Source organism: Bombina bombina, chromosome 5 (genome assembly GCF_027579735.1).
Source record: "Bombina bombina isolate aBomBom1 chromosome 5, aBomBom1.pri, whole genome shotgun sequence".
Taxonomy (NCBI): Eukaryota; Metazoa; Chordata; class Amphibia; order Anura; family Bombinatoridae; genus Bombina; species Bombina bombina.
Window position 1 is genome coordinate 254,177,922 of NC_069503.1, and position 21,560 is coordinate 254,199,481.

At 40.8% G+C, this 21,560-nt stretch overlaps 1 protein-coding gene across 1 annotated transcript in view; it reads right to left on the reverse strand.

The window, feature by feature from the left end:
- The window catches only part of SPAG6 (sperm associated antigen 6), a 367,292-nt gene that overhangs the window by 180,322 nt on the left and 165,410 nt on the right, over positions 1–21,560 (reverse strand). The window contains exon 3 of the mRNA XM_053713957.1: positions 19,191–19,357. Coding sequence (XP_053569932.1) covers positions 19,191–19,357 — 167 coding nt within the window. The remainder of the gene's footprint in view (positions 1–19,190; positions 19,358–21,560) is intronic.

A 21,560-nucleotide genomic window follows, 5' to 3' on the forward strand; every position in this document is an offset into this window, starting at 1 on the left:
CTTCACGTGCACGACCACAGTGTTATCTATATGAAATACGTGAACTAACACCCTCTAGTGGTGAAAAACTGTTAAAATGCAATCTGAAAAGAGGTGGGCTTCAAGGTCTAAGAAATTAGCATATGAACCTCCTAGGTTTCAACTAAGAATACCAAGAGAACAAAGCAAAATTGGTGATAAAAGTTAATTGGAAAATTGTTTAAAATTACATGCTCTATCTGAATCATGAAAGTTTATTTTGGCCTAGACTGTCCCTTTAACGTTAGCTACAACAAGCCGCTTATTATTGGATCTATGTATTTTATTTAACTTGATTATCTGTAAAGCAGAGAGTGTTAGACAGTACATGCTGTTTAAACATCAAGTCAGTTTTATTGATGTATGTTTTTTAAACTGAGACACCGGTGTCAACGTAATTGCAACAATTCGTTGTGTATATATTTGAAGTTTTAGATTTATATGTTACAGTTTTATTAAATTATTTTTATTGTCACCGTATCTGCATTTGCATTGATCTTGGCAAATTTTGAATACTCCCTTATAGAGAGTTAAAGATATCTTTGTCTTCCTTTATGCGCTATTTGAGCATACCTCTATAGAACCAGCAACGGTTACCACCAAGTACTAATAAGCATACAAATACACATTTTTATACATCAAAGACACGAACACTTGTTCCAACTGCAGTCAGCCTAAGGCGCCACTAACTAACCAATAGCCCTCATTTCCACTTTAAGTCCGCACTTGTGAGAAGTGCGAACAGTTAGTAGGCCAGTACTGTTTTTTTCTTCCAAGTTCAGTGTACACCTCGTCCACCTCAAGTGCTATTGCATTGTCTTGTTATCTTGCATTTGTTGATTATGCAAATCTACTGTGTTGACTGGTCCTTTAACTCTGTGATTACCTTGTATATAAGTCTCTGAAGACTGCCCCCCTATTTCAGTTCTTTTAACAGACTTGCATTTTAGCCAATCAGTGCCCTCTCATAAGTAACTCCACTGACAGTAGCACAATGTTATCTACAGTATCCCACAAAAGTGAGTACACCCCTTACATTTTTGTAAATATTTTATTATATATTTTCACGTGACGACACTGAATAAATTACACTTTGCTACAATGTAAAGTAGTGAGTGTACAGCCTGTATAACAATGTAAATTTGCTGTCCCCTCAAAATAACTCAACACACAGCCATTAATGTCTAAACCTTTGGCAACAAAAGTGAGTACACCCCTAAGTGGAAATGTCCAAATTGGGCTTAATTAGCCATTTTCCCTCCCCGGTGTTATGTGACCCGTAGTGTTACAAGGTCTCAGGTGTGTTAAATTTGGTGTTATCGCTCTTACACTCTCTCATACTGGTCACTGGAAGTTCAACATGGCACCTCATGGCAAAGAACTCTCTGAGGATCTGAAAAAAAGAATTGTTGCTCTACATAATGATGGCCTAGGCTATAAGTAGATTGCCAAGACCCTGAAACTGAGCTGCAGCATGGTGGGCAAGACCATACAGCGGTTTCACAGGACAGGTTCCACTCAGAACAGGCCTCGCCATGGTCGACGAAAGAAGTTTAGTGCACATGCTCAGGGTCATATCCAGAAGTTGTCTTTTGGGAAATAGATGTATAAGTGCTGCCAGGTTCTGTGCCGTTTCTGGCGGCATCAGAACAAGGCTCCCATTGGAGACTATGGAAGCGTGCGCTCATGATAGCAAAGCTTCCAGGCAATGCGAAAGCAAACTTGTAATACCAGCGCATATTTGCATGCAACTGAGTGAAGCACAAATATTGTGCTCGCAAAAGCGCAATTTTCCACTCGTAATCTAGCCCTATATATTTTTCTCCCTTTTCCTGTAATTTAAGTTATAAAATTATGTTTTTCCACTCCCCCAGAAACTGGATACCTATTGCAAAACATCTAAATTATGTTAATAAATTAACAGTTTTAAGTGTTTGAGACATCAAACATTAAAATATGTTAAAATATGTGTTAAAATGGCTTTTTTTTTTTTTTTAAATAAACAATAACTGAACCACAGATCTTTATGATAGCTTTCTGGTTGATAAAGAAAAGTGCTGCCAGCATTGCTGCAGAGGTTGAAGGGGTGGGGGGTCAGCCTGTCAGTGATCAGACATTACGCCGCACACTGCTTCAAATTGGTCTGCATGGCTGTCATCCCAGAAGGAAGCCTCTTCTTAAGATGATGCACAAGAAAGCACACAAACAGTTCGCTGAAGACAAGCAGACTAAGGACATGGATTACTGGAACCATGTCCTGTGGTCTGATGAGACCAAGATAAACTTATTTGGTTCAGATGGTGTCAAGCAAGAAGTGTGTCCTGCCTACAGTCAAGCATGGTAGTGGGAGTGTCATGCTCTGGGCCTGCATGAGTGCTGCCAGCACTGGGGAGCTACAGTTCTTTGAGGGAACCATGAATGCCAACATGTACTGTCATACTGAAGCAGAGCATGATCCCCTCCCTTTGGAGACTGGGCCACAAGGCAGTATTCCAACATGATAAGGACCCCAAACAAACCTCCAAGACGACCACTGCCTTGCTAAAGAAGCTGAGGGTAAAGGTGATGGACTGGCCAATCATGTCTCCAGACCTAAACCCTATTGAGCATCTGTGGGGCATCCTCAAACGGCAGGTGGGGGAGTGCAAGGTCTCTAACATCCACCAGCTCTGTGATGTCGTCATGGAGGAGTGGAAGAGGACTCCAATGGCAACCTGTGAAGCTCTGGTGAACTCCATGCCCAAGAGGGTTAAGGCCGTGCTGGAAAATAATGGTGGCCACACCAAATATTGACACTTTGGGCCCAATTTGGACATTTCCAACGATTTAGACATTGATGGCTGTGTGTTGAGTTATTTTGAGGGGACAGAAAATTTACACTGTTATACAGACTGTACACTCACTACTTTACATTGTAGAAAAGTGTCATGGTTAATTCAGTGGTTGGTTAATTCTACTGTGAGCTTGCAGTAACACTTGCACTAAAATTCATAAACCAGAGATCAGATAAAGTGTACAGTTCATTTATTCATTAAAAAATATAAGCTTCTTTTATTTTTTTTTAAATAACTGCACAAAGGAGTTATAAGGGGTTAAAGTTAGGGGACGTGGGGTGTAAGAAAAAAAAAAACGGCACTGAAAAGTGCCTTTACATAGCGGTCTATGGGGACTGTGTTAATATGTGTATATACACATATAAACACATATCTATACATATGTACATATTCATATACATATATATTTTAAATTTGCTACCCACCTCTGCGCGACTTGCCCCCTGCGCTGAGATAGGTTCTGTGCCGTTTCTGGCGGCATCAGAACAAGGCTCCCATTGGAGACTATGGAAGCGTGCGCTCATGATAGCAAAGCTTCCAGGCAATGCGAAAGCAAACTTGTAATACCAGCGCATATTTGCATGCAACTGAGTGAAGCACAAATATTGTGCTTGCAAAAGCGCAATTTTCCACTCGTAATCTAGCCCTATATATTTTTCTCCCTTTTCCTGTAATTTAAGTTATAAAATTATGTTTTTCCACTCCCCCAGAAACTGGATACCTATTGCAAAACATCTAAATTATGTTAATAAATTAACAGTTTTAAGTGTTTGAGACATCAAACATTAAAATATGTTAAAATATGTGTTAAAATGGCTTTTTTTTTTTAAATAGACAATAACTAACTGAACCACAGATCTTTATGATAGCTTTCTGGTTGATAAAGAAAACTCCAACAGTGGTATTGGTGGATGTAGATAGAGAAATTCCCCTATTAGCATAAAACCAGTAAAGTAACATCCACGTTTAAAAAAAAAAAGAAAGGAAAAAAAGAAGAAGAAAGAAACACACACAAAAAAGCTCAAATACATTTTAGATGTAGCAAAAAATAAATAAATGAATGTCCTTTTAATTCCTTATATCACGCATGTATAAAAAAAACATACATTTTTGCTTACCTGGTGATGAGAGTCCACAATTACACCTGGGAATTACTCTTCTCTGATACTAGGAGGAGGCAAAGATTCCCAAACCCTAAGACCTCTATAAAACGCATCCTACCTCACTGGCACCTCAGTCTTAACGTATAGACAAGCAAAAGAAGTAGAAAAGGAAATAAGAGCACAAAAAACATAATTTATGTAAGAACTTACCTGATAAATTCATTTCTTTCATATTAGCAAGAGTCCATGAGCTAGTGACGTATGGGATATACATTCCTACCAGGAGGGGCAAAGTTTCCCAAACCTCAAAATGCCTACAAATACACCCCTCACCACACCCACAAATCAGTTTAATGAATAGCAAAGAAGTGGGGTGATAAGAAAAAAGTGCGAAAGCATCAAAAATAAGGAATTGGAATAGTTGTGCTTTATACAAAAAAATCATAATCACCACAAAAAAAGGGTGGGTCTCATGGACTCTTGCTAATATGAAAGAAATGAATTTATCAGGTAAGTTCTTACATAAATTATGTTTTCTTTCATGTAATTAGCAAGAGTCCATGAGCTAGTGACGTATGGGATAATAAATACCCAAGATGTGGAACTTCCACGCACTAGAGAGGGAGGGATAAAATAAAGACAGCCAATTCCGCTGAAAAATAATCCACACCCCAAACAAAGTTTAAATCTTATAATGAAAAAAACTGAAATTATAAGCAGAAGAATAAAACTGAAACAGCTGCCTGAAGTACTTTTCTACCAAAGACTGCTTCAGAAGAAGAAAACACATCAAAATGGTAGAATTTAGTAAAAGTATGCAAAGAAGACCAAGTTGCTGCTTTGCAAATCTGATCAACCGAAGCTTCATTCCTAAATGCCCAGGAAGTAGAAACTGACCTAGTCGAATGAGCTGTAATCCTTTGAGGCGGAGTTCTACCCGACTCAACATAAGCATGATGAATCAAAGACTTTAACCAAGACGCCAAAGAAATGGCAGAGGCCTTCTGACCTTTCCTAGAACCAGAAAAGATAACAAATAGACTAGAAGTCTTTCGGAAATCTTTAGTAGCTTCAACATAATATTTCAAAGCTCTTACTACATCCAAAGAATGTAATGATCTTTCCTTAGAATTCTTAGGATTAGGACACAATGAAGGAACCACAATCTCTCTACTAATGTTGTTAGAATTCACAACCTTAGGTAAAAATTTAAATGAAGTCCGCAACACTGCCTTATCCTGATGAAAAATCAGAAAAGGAGATTCACAAGAAAGAGCAGATAACTCAGAAACTCTTCTAGCAGAAGAGATGGCCAAAAGAAACAAAACTTTCCAAGAAAGTAATTTAATATCCAGAGAATGCATAGGTTCAAAAGGAGGAGCTTGTAGAGCTCCCAGAACCAAATTCAAACTCCAAGGAGGAGAAATTGGCTTAATGACAGGTTTGATACGAACCAAAGCCTGTACAAAACAATGAATATCAGGAAGAGTAGCAATCTTTCTGTGAAACAGCACAGAAAGAGCAGAAATTTGTCCTTTCAAGGAACTTGCAGACAAACCTTTATCCAGACCATCCTGAAGAAACTGTAGAATTCTAGGAATTCTAAAAGAATGCCAGGAAAATTGATGAGAAGAACACCAAGAAATGTAAGTCTTCCAGACTCAATAATATATCTTCCTAGACACAGATTTACGAGCCTGTAACATAGTATTAATTACGGAGTCAGAGAAACCTCTATGACTAAGAATCAAGCGTTCAATCTCCATACCTTCAAATTTAATGATTTGAGATCCTGATGGAAAAATGGGCCTTGAGATATAAGGTCTGGTCTTAACGGAAGAGTCCAAGGTTGGCAACTGGCCATCCGAACAAGATCCGCATACCAAAACCTGTGAGGCCATGCTGGTGCCACCAGCAGTACAAACGAACGCTCCCTAAGAATCTTGGAAATCACTCTTGGAAGAAGAACTAGAGGCGGAAAGATATAGGCAGGATGATACTTCCAAGGAAGCGACAATGCATCCACTGCCTCCGCCTGAGGATCCCTGGATCTGGACAGATACCTGGGAAGTTTCTTGTTTAGATGAGAAGCCATCAGATCTATTTCTGGAAGACCCCAGAATTGAACAATCTGAAGAAATACCTCTGGGTGAAGAGACCATTCGCCCGGATGCATCGTCTGGCGACTGAGATAATCCGCTTCCCAATTGTCTATACCTGGGATGTGAACCGCAGAAATTAGACAGGAGCTGGATTCCGCCCATACAAGTATTCGAGATACTTCTTTCATAGCCAGAGGAATGTGAGTCCCCCTTGATGATTGATATATGCCACGGTTGTGACATTGTCCATCTGAAAACGAATGAACGATTCTCTCTTCAGAAGAGGCCACGACTGAAAAGCTCTGAAAATCGCACGCGCTGTCAGAGACCCCCATACCGCTCCCCAACCTGTCAGACTCGCATCTGTTGAGATCACAGTCCAGGTTGGAACAACAAAAGAAGCCCCTTGAATTAAACGATGGTGATCTGTCCACCATGTCAGAGAGTGTCGTACAATCTGATTTAAAGATATTAACTGTATATCTTTGTATAATCCCTGCACCACTGGTTCAGCATACAGAGCTGAAGAGGTCGCATGTGAAAACGAGCAAAGGGGATCGCGTCCGATGCAGCAGTCATAAGACCTAGAATTTCCATGCATAAGGCTACCGAAGGGAATGATTGAAACTGAAGGTTTCGACAGGGTGAAATCAACTTCAGACGTCTCTTGTCCGTCAGAGACAAAGTCATGGACACTGAATCTATTTGGAAACCTAAAAAGGTTACCCTTGTCTGAGGAATCAATTAACTCTTTGGTAAATTGATCCTCCAACCATGTTCTTGAAGAAACGACACAAGTCGATTCGTATGAGATTCTGCTAAATGTGAAGACTGAGCAAGTACCAAGATATCGTCCAAATAAGGAAATACCACAATACCCTGTTCTCTGATTACAGATAGAAGGGCACCGAGAACTTTTGAAAAAATCCTTGGAGCCGTTGCTAGGCCGAACGGCAAAGCCACAAATTGGTAATGCTTGTCTAGAAAAGAGAATCTCAGAAACTGAAAATGATCTGGATGAATCGGAATATGCAGATATGCGTCCTGCAAATCTATTGTGGACATATAATGCCCTTGCTGAACAAAAGGCAGAATAGTCCTTATAGTTACCATTTTGAATGTTGGTATCCTTACATAACGATTCAATATTTTTAAATCCAGAACTGGTCTGAAGGAATTCTCCTTCTTTGGTACAATGAATAGATTTGAGTAAAACCCCAGCCCCTGTTCCAGAACTGGAACTGGCACAATTACTCCAGCCAACTCTAGATCTGAAACACATTTCAGAAATGCCTGAGCCTTCACTGGATTTATTGGAATGCGAGAAAGAAAAAACAGAATTTATGCTTACCTGATAAATTACTTTCTCCAACGGTGTGTCCGGTCCACGGCGTCATCCTTACTTGTGGGATATTCTCTTCCCCAACAGGAAATGGCAAAGAGTCCCAGCAAAGCTGGCCATATAGTCCCTCCTAGGCTCCGCCCACCCCAGTCATTCGACCGACGGACAGGAGGAAATATATATAGGAGAAACCATATGGTACCGTGGTGACTGTAGTTAGAGAAAATAATTCATCAGACCTGATTAAAAAACCAGGGTGGGCCGTGGACCGGACACACCGTTGGAGAAAGTAATTTATCAGGTAAGCATAAATTCTGTTTTCTCCAACATTGGTGTGTCCGGTCCACGGCGTCATCCTTACTTGTGGGAACCAATACCAAAGCTTTAGGACACGGATGAAGGGAGGGAGCAAATCAGGTTACCTAAACGGAAGGCACCACAGCTTGCAAAACCTTTCTCCCAAAAATAGCCTCCGAAGAAGCAAAAGTATCAAATTTGTAAAATTTGGCAAAAGTGTGCAGTGAAGACCAAGTCGCTGCCTTACATATCTGGTCAACAGAAGCCTCGTTCTTGAAGGCCCATGTGGAAGCCACAGCCCTAGTGGAGTGAGCTGTGATTCTTTCAGGAGGCTGCCGTCCGGCAGTCTCATAAGCCAATCGGATGATGCTTTTAAGCCAAAAGGAAAGAGAGGTAGAAGTCGCTTTTTGACCTCTCCTTTTACCAGAATAAACAACAAACAAGGAAGATGTTTGTCTGAAATCTTTTGTAGCCTCTAAATAGAATTTTAGAGCACGGACTACGTCCAAATTGTGTAACAAACGTTCCTTCTTTGAAACTGGATTCGGACACAAAGAAGGTACAACTATCTCCTGGTTAATATTTTTGTTAGAAACAACCTTAGGAAGAAAACCAGGCTTAGTACGCAAAACCACCTTATCTGCATGGAACACCAGATAGGGCGGAGAACACTGCAGAGCAGATAACTCTGAAACTCTTCTAGCAGAAGAAATTGCAACCAAAAACAAAACTTTCCAAGATAGTAACTTAATATCTATGGAATGTAAAGGTTCAAAAGGAACCCCTTGAAGAACTGAAAGAACTAGATTTAGACTCCAGGGGGGAGTCAAAGGTCTGTAAACAGGCTTGATCCTGACCAGAGCCTGAACAAATGCTTGAACATCTGGCACAGCTGCCAGTCTTTTGTGTAGTAAGACAGATAAAGCAGAGATCTGTCCCTTTTAGAGAACTTGCAGATAATCCTTTCTCCAAACCTTCTTGTAGAAAGGAGAGAATCTTAGGAATTTTTATCTTATTCCATGGGAATCCTTTGGATTCACACCAACAGATATATCTTTTCCCTATTTTATGGTAAATCTTTCTAGTTACCGGTTTTCTGGCCTGAACCAGAGTATCTATCACAGAATCTGAAAACCCACGCTTCGATAGAATCAAGCGTTCAATCTCCAAGCCGTCAGCTGGAGGGAGATCAGATTTGGATGTTCGAATGGACCCTGAACAAGAAGGTCCTGTCTCAAAGGTAGCTTCCATGGTAGAGCCGATGACATATTCACCAGGTCTGCATACCAAGTCCTGCGTGGCCACGCAGGAGCTATCAAGATCACCGAGGCCCTCTCCTGATTGATCCTGGCTACCAGCCTGGGAATGAGAGGAAACGGTGGAAATACATAAGCTAGGTTGAAGGTCCAAGGTGCTACTAGTGCATCTACTAGAGTCGCCTTGGGATCCCTGGATCTGGACCCGTAGCAAGGAACCTTGAAGTTCTGACGAGACGCCATCAGATCCATGTCTGAAATGCCCCATAATTGAGTTATTTGGGCAAAGATCTCCGGATGGAGTTCCCACTCCCCCGGATGGAATGTCTGACGACTCAGAAAATCCGCCTCCCAGTTTAAACTCTTAACCATCTCCGTGGAGATGTTGCCTGTGCAACGGCAAAGAGAATGACTGGGGTGGGCGGAGCCTAGGAGGGACTATATGGCCAGCTTTGCTGGGACTCTTTGCCATTTCCTGTTGGGGAAGAGAATATCCCACAAGTAAGGATGACGCCGTGGACCGGACACACCAATGTTGGAGAAAATCCAAGGCCTTACCTTGAAACCTATTCTGTACCCTTGTGAAACAATGTTCTGAATCCAAAGACTGTGAATCGATTTGATCCAAATTTCTTTGAAAAATCGTAATCTGCCCCCTACCAGCTGCGCTGGAATGAGGGCCGCACCTTCATGTGGACTTGGGAGCTGGCTTTGGCTTTCTAAAAGGCTTGGATTTATTCCAGACTGGAGACGGTTTCCAAACAGAAACCGTTCCTTTAGGGGAAGGATCAGGCTTCTGTTCCTTATTCTGACGAAAGGAACGAAAACGATTAGCAGCCCTATATTTACCTTTAGATTTTTTATCCTGAGGTAAAAAAGTTCCTTTCCCCCCAGTAACAGTTGAAATAATAGAATCCAACTGAGAACCAAACAATTTATTACCTTGAAAAGAAAGGGAAAGCAAAGTTGACTTAGAAGACATATCAGCATTCCAAGTTTTAAGCCATAAAGCTCTTCTAGCTAGAATAGCTAAAGACATATACCTGACATCAACTCTGATGATATAAAAAATGGCATCACAAATAAAGTTATTAGCATGTTGAAGAAGTTTAACAATGCTATGAGTATTATGATCTGACACTTGTTGCGCCAAAGCCTCCAACCAAAAAGTGGAAGCTGCAGCAACATCAGCCAAAGAAATAGCAGGCCTAAGAAGATTACCTGAACATAAATAAGCTTTCCTTAGAAAGGAATCAATCTTCCTATCTAAAGGATCCTTAAAGGAAGTACTATCTGCCGTAGGAATATTAGTACGCTTAGCAAGAGTAGAGATAGCCCCATCAACTTTAGGGATTTTGTCCCAAAACTCTAATCTGTCAGATGGCACAGGATACAATTTCTTAAATCTTTTAGAAGGAGTAAAAGAATTACCCAGATTATTCCATTCCCTAGAAATTACTTCAGAAATAGCACCAGGGACAGGAAAAACTTCCGGAATAACTACAGGAGGTTTAAAAAACGAATTTAAACGCTTATTAGATTTAGTATCAAGAGGACTAGAATCCTCAATTTCTAAAGCGATTAAAACTTCTTTAAGTAAAGAACAAATAAATTCCATTTTAAATAAATATGAAGATTTATCAGTGTCAATATCTGAGACAGAATCCTCTGAACCAGAAAAATCCTCATCAGAAACAGACAAATCAGAATGATGATGTTCATTTAAAAATTCATCTGAGAAATGAGAAGTTTTAAAAGACCTTTTACGCTTACTGGAAGGAGGAATAACAGACATAGCCTTCCTAATAGATTTAGAAACAAAATCTCTTATATTAACAGGAACATCCTGAGTATTAGATGTTGATGGAACAGCAACAGGTAATGGAATATTACTAATGGAAATTTTATCTGCATTAGCAAGTTTATCATGACATTCATCACAAACTACAGCCGGAGGAACAGATACCACAAGTTTACAACAAATGCACTTAACTTTGGTAGGACCAGCATCAGGCAGCGTTTTTTCCAGAAGTAGCTTCTGATCCAGGGTCAATCTGAGACATCTTGCAATATGTAAGAGAAAAAACAACATATAAAGCAAAATTTATCAAATTCCTTAAATGACAGTTTCAGGAATGGGAAAAAATGCCAATGAACAAGCCTCTAGTAACCAGAAGCAAAAGAAAAATGAGACTTAAATAATGAGAAAAAAAGGTGGAGACAAAAATGACGCCCACATTTTTTTAGCGCTAAAAAAGACGCCCACATTATTGGCGCCTAAATGCTTTTGGCGCCAAGAATGACACTACATCCGGTGACGCCGACAATTTTGGCGCAAAACGTCAAAAAAATGACGCAATCACGAACAACTTCCGGTGACAAGTATGACGCCGGAAATGACAAAGAATTTTTTTGCGCCAAAAAAGTCAGCGCCAAGAATGACGCAATAAAATGAAGCATTTTCAGCCCCCGCGAGCCTAACAGCCCACAGAGAAAAAAGTCAATTTAAAGGTAAGAAAAAAAACAGAATTTATGTTTACCTGATAAATTACTTTCTCCAACGGTGTGTCCGGTCCACGGCGTCATCCTTACTTGTGGGATATTCTCTTCCCCAACAGGAAATGGCAAAGAGCCAGCAAAGCTGGTCACATGATCCCTCCTAGGCTCCGCCTACCCCAGTCATTCGACCGACGTTAAGGAGGAATATTTGCATAGGAGAAACCATATGATACCGTGGTGACTGTAGTTAAAGAAAAAAAAATTATCAGACCTGATTAAAAAACCAGGGCGGGCCGTGGACCGGGCACACCCTTGGAGAAAGTAATTTATCAGGTAAAAATAAATTATGTTTTCTCCAACATAGGTGTGTCCGGTCCACGGCGTCATCCTTACTTGTGGGAACCAATACCAAAGCTTTAGGACACGGATGAAGGGAGGGAGCAAATCAGGTCACCTAAATGGAAGGCACCACGGCTTGCAAAACCTTTCTCCCAAAAATAGCCTCAGAAGAAGCAAAAGTATCAAACTTGTAAAATTTGGTAAAAGAGTGCAGTGAAGACCAAGTCGCTGCCCTACATATCTGATCAACAGAAGCCTCGTTCTTGAAGGCCCATGTGGAAGCCACAGCCCTAGTGGAAGGAGCTGTGACCCTTTCAGGAGGCTGCCGTCCGGCAGTCTCGTAAGCCAATCTGATGATGCTTTTAATCCAAAAAGAGAGAGAGGTAGAAGTTGCTTTTTGACCTCTCCTTTTACCAGAATAAACAACAAACAAGGAAGATGTTTGTCTAAAATCCTTTGTAGCATCTAAATAGAATTTTAGAGCGCGAACAACATCCAAATTGTGCAACAAACGTTCCTTCTTCGAAACTGGTTTCGGACACAGAGAAGGCACGACTAGCTCCTGGTTAATGTTTTTGTTAGAAACAACTTTTGGAAGAAAACCAGGTTAGTACGTAAAACCACCTTATCTGCATGGAACACCAGATAAGGAGGAGAACACTGCAGAGCAGATAATTCTGAAACTCTTCTAGCAGAAGAAATTGCAACCAAAAACAAAACTTTCCAAGATAATAACTTAATATCAACGGAATGTAAGGGTTCAAACGGAACCCCCTGAAGAACTGAAAGAACTAAGTTGAGACTCCAAGGAGGAGTCAAAGGTTTGTAAACAGGCTTGATTCTAACCAGAGCCTGAACAAAGGCTTGAACATCTGGCACAGCTGCCAGCTTTTTGTGAAGTAACACAGACAAGGCAGAAATCTGTCCCATCAAGGAACTTGCAGATAATCCTTTTTCCAATCCTTCTCGAAGGAAGGATAGACTCTTAGGAATCTTAACCTTGTCCCAAGGGAATCCTTTAGATTCACACCAACAGATATATTTTTTCCAAATTTTGTGGTAAATTTTTCTAGTTACAGGCTTTCTGGCCTGAACAAGAGTATCAATAACAGAATCTGAGAACCCTCGCTTTGATAAGATCAAGCGTTCAATCTCCAAGCAGTCAGCTGGAGTGGGACCAGATTCGGATGTTCGAACGGACCTTGAACAAGAAGGTCTCGTCTCAAAGGTAGCTTCCATGGTGGAGCCGATGACATATTCACCAGATCTGCATACCAAGTCCTGCGTGGCCACGCAGGAGCTATCAAGATCACCAACGCCCTCTCCTGATTGATCCTGGCTACCAGCCTGGGGATGAGAGGAAACGGCGGGAATACATAGGCTAGTTTGAAGGTCCAAGGTGCTACTAGTGCATCTACTAGAGTCGCCTTGGGATCCCTGGATCTGGACCCGTAGCAAGGAACCTTGAAGTTCTGACGAGAGGCCATCAGATCCATGTCTGGAATGCCCCACAGTTGAGTGATTTGGGCAAAGATTTCCGGATGGAGTTCCCACTCCCCCGGATGCAATGTCTGATGACTCAGAAAATCCGCTTCCCAATTTTCCACTCCTGGGATGTGGATTGCAGACAGGTGGCAGGAGCGAGTCTCCGCCCATTGAATGATTCTGGTCACTTCTTCCATCGCCAGGGAACTCCTTGTTCCCCCCTGATGGTTGATGTACGCAACAGTCGTCATGTTTGTCTGATTGAAACCGTATGAACTTGGCCCTCGCTAGCTGAGGCCAAGCCTTGAGAGCATTGAATATCGCTCTCAGTTCCAGAATATTTATCGGTAGAAGAGATTCTTCCCGAGACCAAAGACCCTGAGCTTTCAGGGATCCCCAGACCGCGCCCCAGCCCATCAGACTGGCGTCGGTCGTGACAATGACCCACTCTGGTCTGCGGGAGGTCACCCCTTGTGACAGGTTGTCCAGGGACAGCCACCAACGGAGTGAGTCTCTGGTCCTCTGATTTACTTGTATCTTCGGAGACAAGTCTGTATAGTCCCCATTCCACTGACTGAGCATACACAGTTGTAATGGTCTTAGATGAATGCGCGCAAAAGGAACTATGTCCATTGCCGCTACCATCAAACCTATCACTTCCATGCACTGCGCTATGGAAGGAAGAGGAACGGAATGAAGTATCCGACAAGAGCTTAGAAGTTTTGTTTTTCTGGTCTCTGTCAGAAAAATCCTCATTTCTAAGGAGTCTATTATTGTTCCCAAGAAGGGAACTCTTGTCGACGGAGATAGAGAACTCTTTTCCACGTTCACTTTCCATCCGTGAGATCTGAGAAAGGCCAGGACTATGTCCGTGTGAGCCTTTGCTTGAGGAAGGGACGACGCTTGAATCAGAATGTCGTCCAAGTAAGGTACTACAGCAATGCCCCTTGGTCTTAGCACCGCCAGAAGGGACCCTAGTACCTTTGAGAAAATCCTTGGAGCAGTGGCTAATCCGAAAGGAAGCGCCACGAACTGGTAATGTTTGTCCAGGAATGCGAACCTTAGGAACCGATGATGTTCCTTGTGGACAGGAATATGTAGATACGCATCCTTTAAATCCACCGTGGTCATGAATTGACCTTCCTGGATGGAAGGATTGTTCGAATGGTTTCCATTTTGGACGATGGAACCTTGAGAAACTTGTTTAGGATCTTGAGATCTAAGATTGGTCTGAACGTTCCCTCTTTTTTTGGGAACTACGAACAGATTGGAGTAGAACCCCATCCCTCGTTCTCTTAATGGAACAGGATGAATCACTTCCAGAAGATAACCTTGGGAGACTATTTCTAGCGCCCAAGGATCCAGAACATCTCTTGCCCAAGCCTGAGTGAAGAGAGAGAGTCTGCCCCCCACCAAATCCGGTCCCGGATCGGGGGCCCGCATCTCATGCTGTCTTGGGAGCAGTGGCAGGTTTCTTGGCCTGCTTTCCTTTGTTCCAGCCTTGCATAGGTCTCCAGGCTGGATTGGCTTGAGAAGTATTACCCTCCTGCTTAGAGGACGTAGCACTTGGGGCTGGTCCGTTTCTGCGAAAGGGACGAAAATTAGGTTTATTTTTGGCCTTGAAAGACCTATCCTGAGGAAGGGCGTGGCCCTTGCCCCCAGTGATATCAGAGATAATCTCTTTCAAGTCAGGGCCAAACAGTGTTTTCCCCTTGAAAGGAATGTCAAGCAATTTGTTCTTGGAAGACGCATCCGCTGACCAAGATTTTAACCAAAGCGCTCTGCGCGCCACAATAGCAAACCCAGAATTTTTCGCCGCTAACCTAGCCAATTGCAAGGTGGCGTCTAGGGTGAAAGAATTAGCCAATTTAAGAGCACGAATTCTGTCCATAATCTCCTCATAAGAAGAAGAATTACTAATAATCGCCTTTTCTAGCTCATCGAACCAGAAACACGCGGCTGTAGTGACAGGGACAATGCATGCAATTGGTTGTAGAAGGTAACCTTGCTGAACAAACATCTTTTTTAGCAAACCTTCTAATTTTTTATCCATAGGATCTTGGAAAGCACAACTATCTTCTATGGGTATAGTGGCGCGCTTGTTTAGAGTAGAAACCGCCCCCTCGACCTTGGGGACTGTCTGCCATAAGTCCTTTCTGGGGTCGACTATAGGAAACAATTTTTTAAATATGGGGGGAGGTACGAAAGGTATACCGGGCCTGTCCCATTCTTTATTAACAATGTACGCCACCCGCTTGGATATAGGAAAAGCTTCGGGGGGCCCCGGGGCCTCTAGGAACTTGTCCATTTTACATAGTGTTTCTGGAATGACCAGATAATCACAATCATCCAAATTGGATAACACCTCCTTAAGCAGAGCGCGGAGATGTTCCAACTTAAATTTAAAAGTAATCACATCAGGTTCAGCTTGTTGAGAAATTTTTCCTGAATCTGAAATTTCTCCCTCAGACAAAACCTCCCTGGCCCCCTCAGACTGGTGTAGGGGCCCTTCAGAAACAATATCATCAGCGTCCTCATGCTCTTCAGTATTTTCTAAAACAGAGCAGTCGCGCTTTCGCTGATAAGTGGGCATATTGGCTAAAATGTTTTTGATAGAATTATCCATTACAGCCGTTAATTGTTGCATAGTAAGGAGTATTGGCGCGCTAGATGTACTAGGGGCCTCCTGTATGGGCAAGACTGGTGTAGACGAAGGAGGGGATGATGCAGTACCATGCTTACTCCCCTCACTTGAGGAATCATCTTGGGCATCATTTTTACTAAATTTTTTTATGACATAAATCACATCTATTTAAATGAGAAGGAACCTTGGCTTCCCCACAGTCAGAACACAATCTATCTGGTAGTTCAGACATGTTAAACAGGCATAAACTTGATAACAAAGCACAAAAAACGTTTTAAAATAAAACCGTTACTGTCACTTTAAATTTTAAACTGAACACACTTTATTACTGCAATTGCGAAAAAGTATGAAGGAATTGTTCAAAATTCACCAAAATTTCACCACAGTGTCTTAAAGCCTTAAAAGTATTGCACACCAAATTTGGAAGCTTTAACCCTTAAAATAACGGAACCGGAGCCGTTTTTATATTTAACCCCTTTACAGTCCCTGGAATCTGCTTTGCTGAGACCCAACCAAGCCCAAAGGGGAATACGATACCAAATGATGCCTTCAGAAAGACTTTTCTATGTATCAGAGCTCCACACACATGCAGCTGCATGCCATGCTGTTCTCAAAAACAAGTGCGCCATACCGGCGCGAAAATGAGGCTCTGACTATGATTAGGGAAAGCCCCTATAGAATAAAGTGTCTAAAACAGTGCCTGCCGATATTATTTTACAAAAAATACCCAGATTAAATTATTCCTCAAGGCTAAATATGTGTAAATATGATCGATTTAGCCCAGAAAATGTCTACAGTCTTAATAAACCCTTGTGAAGCCCTTATTTACTGTCTGAATAAAAATGGCTTACCGGATCCCATAGGGAAAATGACAGCTTCCAGCATTACATCGTCTTGTTAGAATGTGTCATACCTCAAGCAGCAAAAGACTGCTCACTGTTCCCCCAACTGAAGTTAAGTCCTCTCAACAGTCCTGTGTGGAACAGCCATGGATTTTAGTAACGGTTGCTAAAATCATTTTCCTCATACAAACAGAAATCTTCATCTCTTTTCTGTTTCAGAGTAAATAGTACATACCAGCACTATTTTAAAATAACAAACTCTTGATTGAATAATAAAAACTACAGTTAAACACTAAAAAACTCTAAGCCATCTCCGTGGAGATGTTGCCTGTACAACGGCAAAGAGAATGACTGGGGTAGGCGGAGCCTAGGAGGGATCATGTGACCAGCTTTGCTGGCTCTTTGCCATTTCCTGTTGGGGAAGAGAATATCCCACAAGTAAGGATGACGCCGTGGACCGGACACACCTATGTTGGAGAAATTGATAATTCATATGCATTATCCCAAATAATGAAACTGTCTGTCTGTAATAAGGAATATTGATCATCCTGAATCAAGGCAAATAAATGTTTAAACACAAATATTTAGAACTTTAACATAAAAGTGCCCAACCATAGCTTAGAGTGTCACAAAAAATAAGATTTACTTACCCCAGGACACTCATCTACATGTAGTAGAAAGCCAAACCAGTACTGAAACGAGAATCAGTAGAGGTAATGGTATATAAGAGTATATCGTCGATCTGAAAAGGGAGGTAAGAGATGAATCTCTACGACCGATAACAGAGAACCTATGAAAAAGATCCAGTAGAAAGAGACCATTGAATTCAAATAGGCAATACTCTCCTCACATCCCTCTGACATTCACTGCACACTGAGAGGAAAACCGGGCTCCAGCCTGCTGCGAAGCGCATATAAACTTAGAATCTAGCACAAACTTACTTCACCACCTCCATGGGAGGCAAAGTTTGTAAAAACTGATTTGTGGGTGTGGTGAGGGGTGTATTTGTAGGCATTTTGAGGTTTGGGAAACTTTGCCCCTCCTGGTAGGAATGTATATCCCATACGTCACTAGCTCATGGACTCTTGCTAATTACATGAAAGAAATAGAAGCACAAGAAAAAAACACTAGGGAAAAAAAGAGTGGAGTCTCATGGACTCTCACCACCATGAAAAAAAATGAATTTATCAGCTAAGCATAAATTATGTTTTCTTTCATACAGGTGGTGAGAGTCCATGATACATTACTCCTGTGAACTAATACCCAAGCAGTGGAGTCCACGAGTAATGAAACATAAAAGGTGGGATTTAAGAAATTTATTTTTTTCCCTGAAAAACAAAATCCACAATCCCAAAAGAACCCAAAAAAGTATAAAACCATACAATGAAAGTAACCAACAGGCAAAGGGGCCGAATTATGAAGCTCCAAATGGAGCTGTGTAAGTCTTGGGGGTCTGAAAAAAATAAAAAAAAGGTTGTAAAAAGAAATTGTTCAAAAAAAAACAAAAAACAATAAAAAATCTTAGCACCCAGGTGGGAAAGTGCTTAGCACTCAAAGGGTTAAAGGGATAGGAAAGTCAAAATTAAACTTGCATGATTCAGATAAAACGTGTAATTTTAAGACACTTTTAAATTCACTTTTTATTTTAAATTTTGCTTCGTTCTCTTGGTATCCATTGTTGAAAAACATTACACCATATCCTACACTAGTGGGAGCTAGATGCTGATTGGAGCATGCATGCATTTGTTTCTTGTGATTGGATAACTAGATGTGTTCATCTATCTACCAGTAGTGCAATGCTGTTCCTTCAGCAAAGCATAACAAGTGAATGAAGCAAGTTTCATAATAGAAGTACATTGGAAAGTTGTTTAAAATTGTCCAAATCATGAAAGAAAATGCTGGGGTTTCCCTTTAAACAATGTTTTTAATTTCCCTTTTGATTTTCAAGTTGCTTTAGCATCACTTCAGGGAGAGGGTGAAGCATTTAAAAGGACATAAAAGGCAATGCTTTTTCTTTGCTTTACCTAAAATACCTTATATTACACTAAAACAAATGCTTGAGTAGACATATCTCTGTCCACCAATAAGGCTTGGGAGCTGGCATACTCAGCCAATGAGAATCAGCTCCCTGGGGATAGAAAGTACAAAATCATGCATTTCCTGTTAGCTTCAATTTAAACAGCATTAACATTTTCTCCTGTAAATTATTTTAAATGTGTTTAATCCCTGCTCTTACATATTTGTTATTATTGAGTAATATCCTTTTAAGTTGTTACTGTGGGTATTTGTGTTTTTTTGGTAATTGTGAGCTATAAGTATGTTTCTAACCTAGTTTAATATGGGAATGTTCACATAAGTGTTTTATTTGACTGCTAAAGTCTTGTCCATTTTGATTAGTAAAAACATAAATGTATAGTGCATATTCTTACATTCTGCTCAGCCAGAGAATACACAAGTTGTGGAAGAATGTCTCCTTTAACAATTGCTTCTGCCAGGTCATCATTATAATTGGCTAGCCTTCCAAGAGCCAAAGCAGAGGTCTGCTGGATACTTGGGACCACGTCCAAGAGAAGGGGCCGCAGCAGAGACATAACGCCTAAGTAACAGAGGAGAAAAAGACAAGCTGTAACATGAAGTTGCACATGTGATAAGCGTACAGTATTCTGTTTCATATAATGCTTTCAGTATTAGAATACTGCTAACACTCTATTAACCAACTAAACCACAAAACAAACTATCAGAGATTTTAGACATCTTAAATGTAAATGGTATTTTCTAATTAATCAAACTAGCAAAACATTACTAATTTTTAAGGGATAGTGACACCAGCTAAAACCCTTAAAGGGACAGGTACCCAAATGCTAAATCCCTTGAAAGTGATGCAGCATATCTGTAAAAAAGCCAATTAAAAATATCACATGAAAATCTCTATTCAAAAAAAGGAAGCTAGGGGCGTTTTTTGGGGGTTATAGTGCCCTTGGGGCTTTGCATAAAGGGCAATTGTAATAGGATTTTTTTGTCCTTTAATGTGTTCTCAATGATCCATTTTACCTGCTGTAGTATATTCAATTAATTACAAATAGCTAATTTACCTTTATTTTGTAATTTGAAATACTTGCTTTTGACTGTATATGAAAATGACAGTATTTAAGAACAGAAAATCTGTGTAAACAAGAAGGTTTAGAAGTCAATTCCCTCTTTTAGTGGGTGGTGGGACAACGATACTAAAATGTTAATGTTCCTTTGCTCTCTCTAATGGCTTGATTTATCAACCTACGGCGGAAAGGGGCGTACATATGTGTCCCTGTCCGCCGCAGCTCGACTCGCTATTTTGTGCTCGCATGCAATGCCGCCCCCTGCCCGCGCACAGCAAATCACGCGGGGGCAGAAGCTGTCAATCTCCCCAGTCGGACGAGACCAGGAAGATTGAAATTCTCCACCTAAAAGGTGGAAAAGTGGCTAAGAAGCAGCGGTCTGATGACCACTGTTTGATACATTTTGACTGCAGGTTTTCTTGTGAGAACCTCAGTTGCAGAGAGGCGAAGGGCTTGATAAATCAAGTCGAAAATGTTGGTTTCACTGTGTATAGAGAGATAAGGAGGATTCGGTGTAAATATAGAGAGCTAAGCTAATTAGATCTGCTCTCCCTGGAAGCTCAGGTTTCAATAAGCAGAGGAAGCAATTTCATCTACAAAAATGTAAATAAATTAGTAATTTCCAATACAATTTAAACTCTGCAGATAGTATAACAATTCACTGTAAATATATTAAGAGGAAACCAATTTTACAGTACACTGTCCCTTTAAGCATATAAAGCGGAAAATGGATGTAACTGCTTTTGTATATGCAGGATGCCTAACTCTTCTCTGCAAGCAGAAATAAATGGTATATAACCGCCACCTGTATGTGAAATTACATTTTATGAATCAAATTCCCCTATGTAGGATTATGGACAATGTAGCAAAAAAAATAGTCATTGAAATTCTGAAAGAAACCCCCCCCCCCAAAAAAAAACAAACAAAAAAAACAAGCATTATGGGGCAGGAAACTTAAAGGGACACTGAACCCAAATTATTATTTTTTGTGATACAGATAGAGCATGCAATTTTAAGCAACTTTCTTATTTACTCCTATTATCAAGTTTTTTTCATTCGCTTGCTATCTTTATTTGAAAAAGAAGGCATCTAAGCTATTTTTTTGGTTTAGGACCATAGACAGCACTTGTTTATTGGTGGATGAATTTATCCACCAATCAGCAAGAACAACCCAGGTTGTTCACCAAAAATGGGCCGGCATCTAAACTTACATTCTTGCATTTCAAATAAAGATACCAAGAGAATGAAGACAATTTGATAATAGGAGTAAATTAGAAAGTTGCTTAAAATTGCATGCTCTACCTGAATCACGAAAGAAAAATTTTGGGTTCAGTGTCCCTTTAATGGGATATAAAACGTCTGTTTAACATCCAGTCATGTAATTTCTATAAACAGAAGTTTACATGTTAATTGTGCCACAATATATATTCCATTAACCCCTTTGATCCTGCAGATTTGTTGTGGAAACCAATCCTCCCCCCCCCCCCCACACACACACACCATTTTCCTTATAAGGAAGTGGCAATCTGTCCTATGTATTCGGTAGAAGGCAGTTCTACAGATACAGAATCACACTTGCATGTACATTTGGTTTCGCATATGTCATGCATGATTTCAGGAGCAGTGCACAATATATACAGACAATTGGGAGGTGTTTGTGCAGTGCCGTACAATTGCAGCATGCACCCAATAGCACATACGATC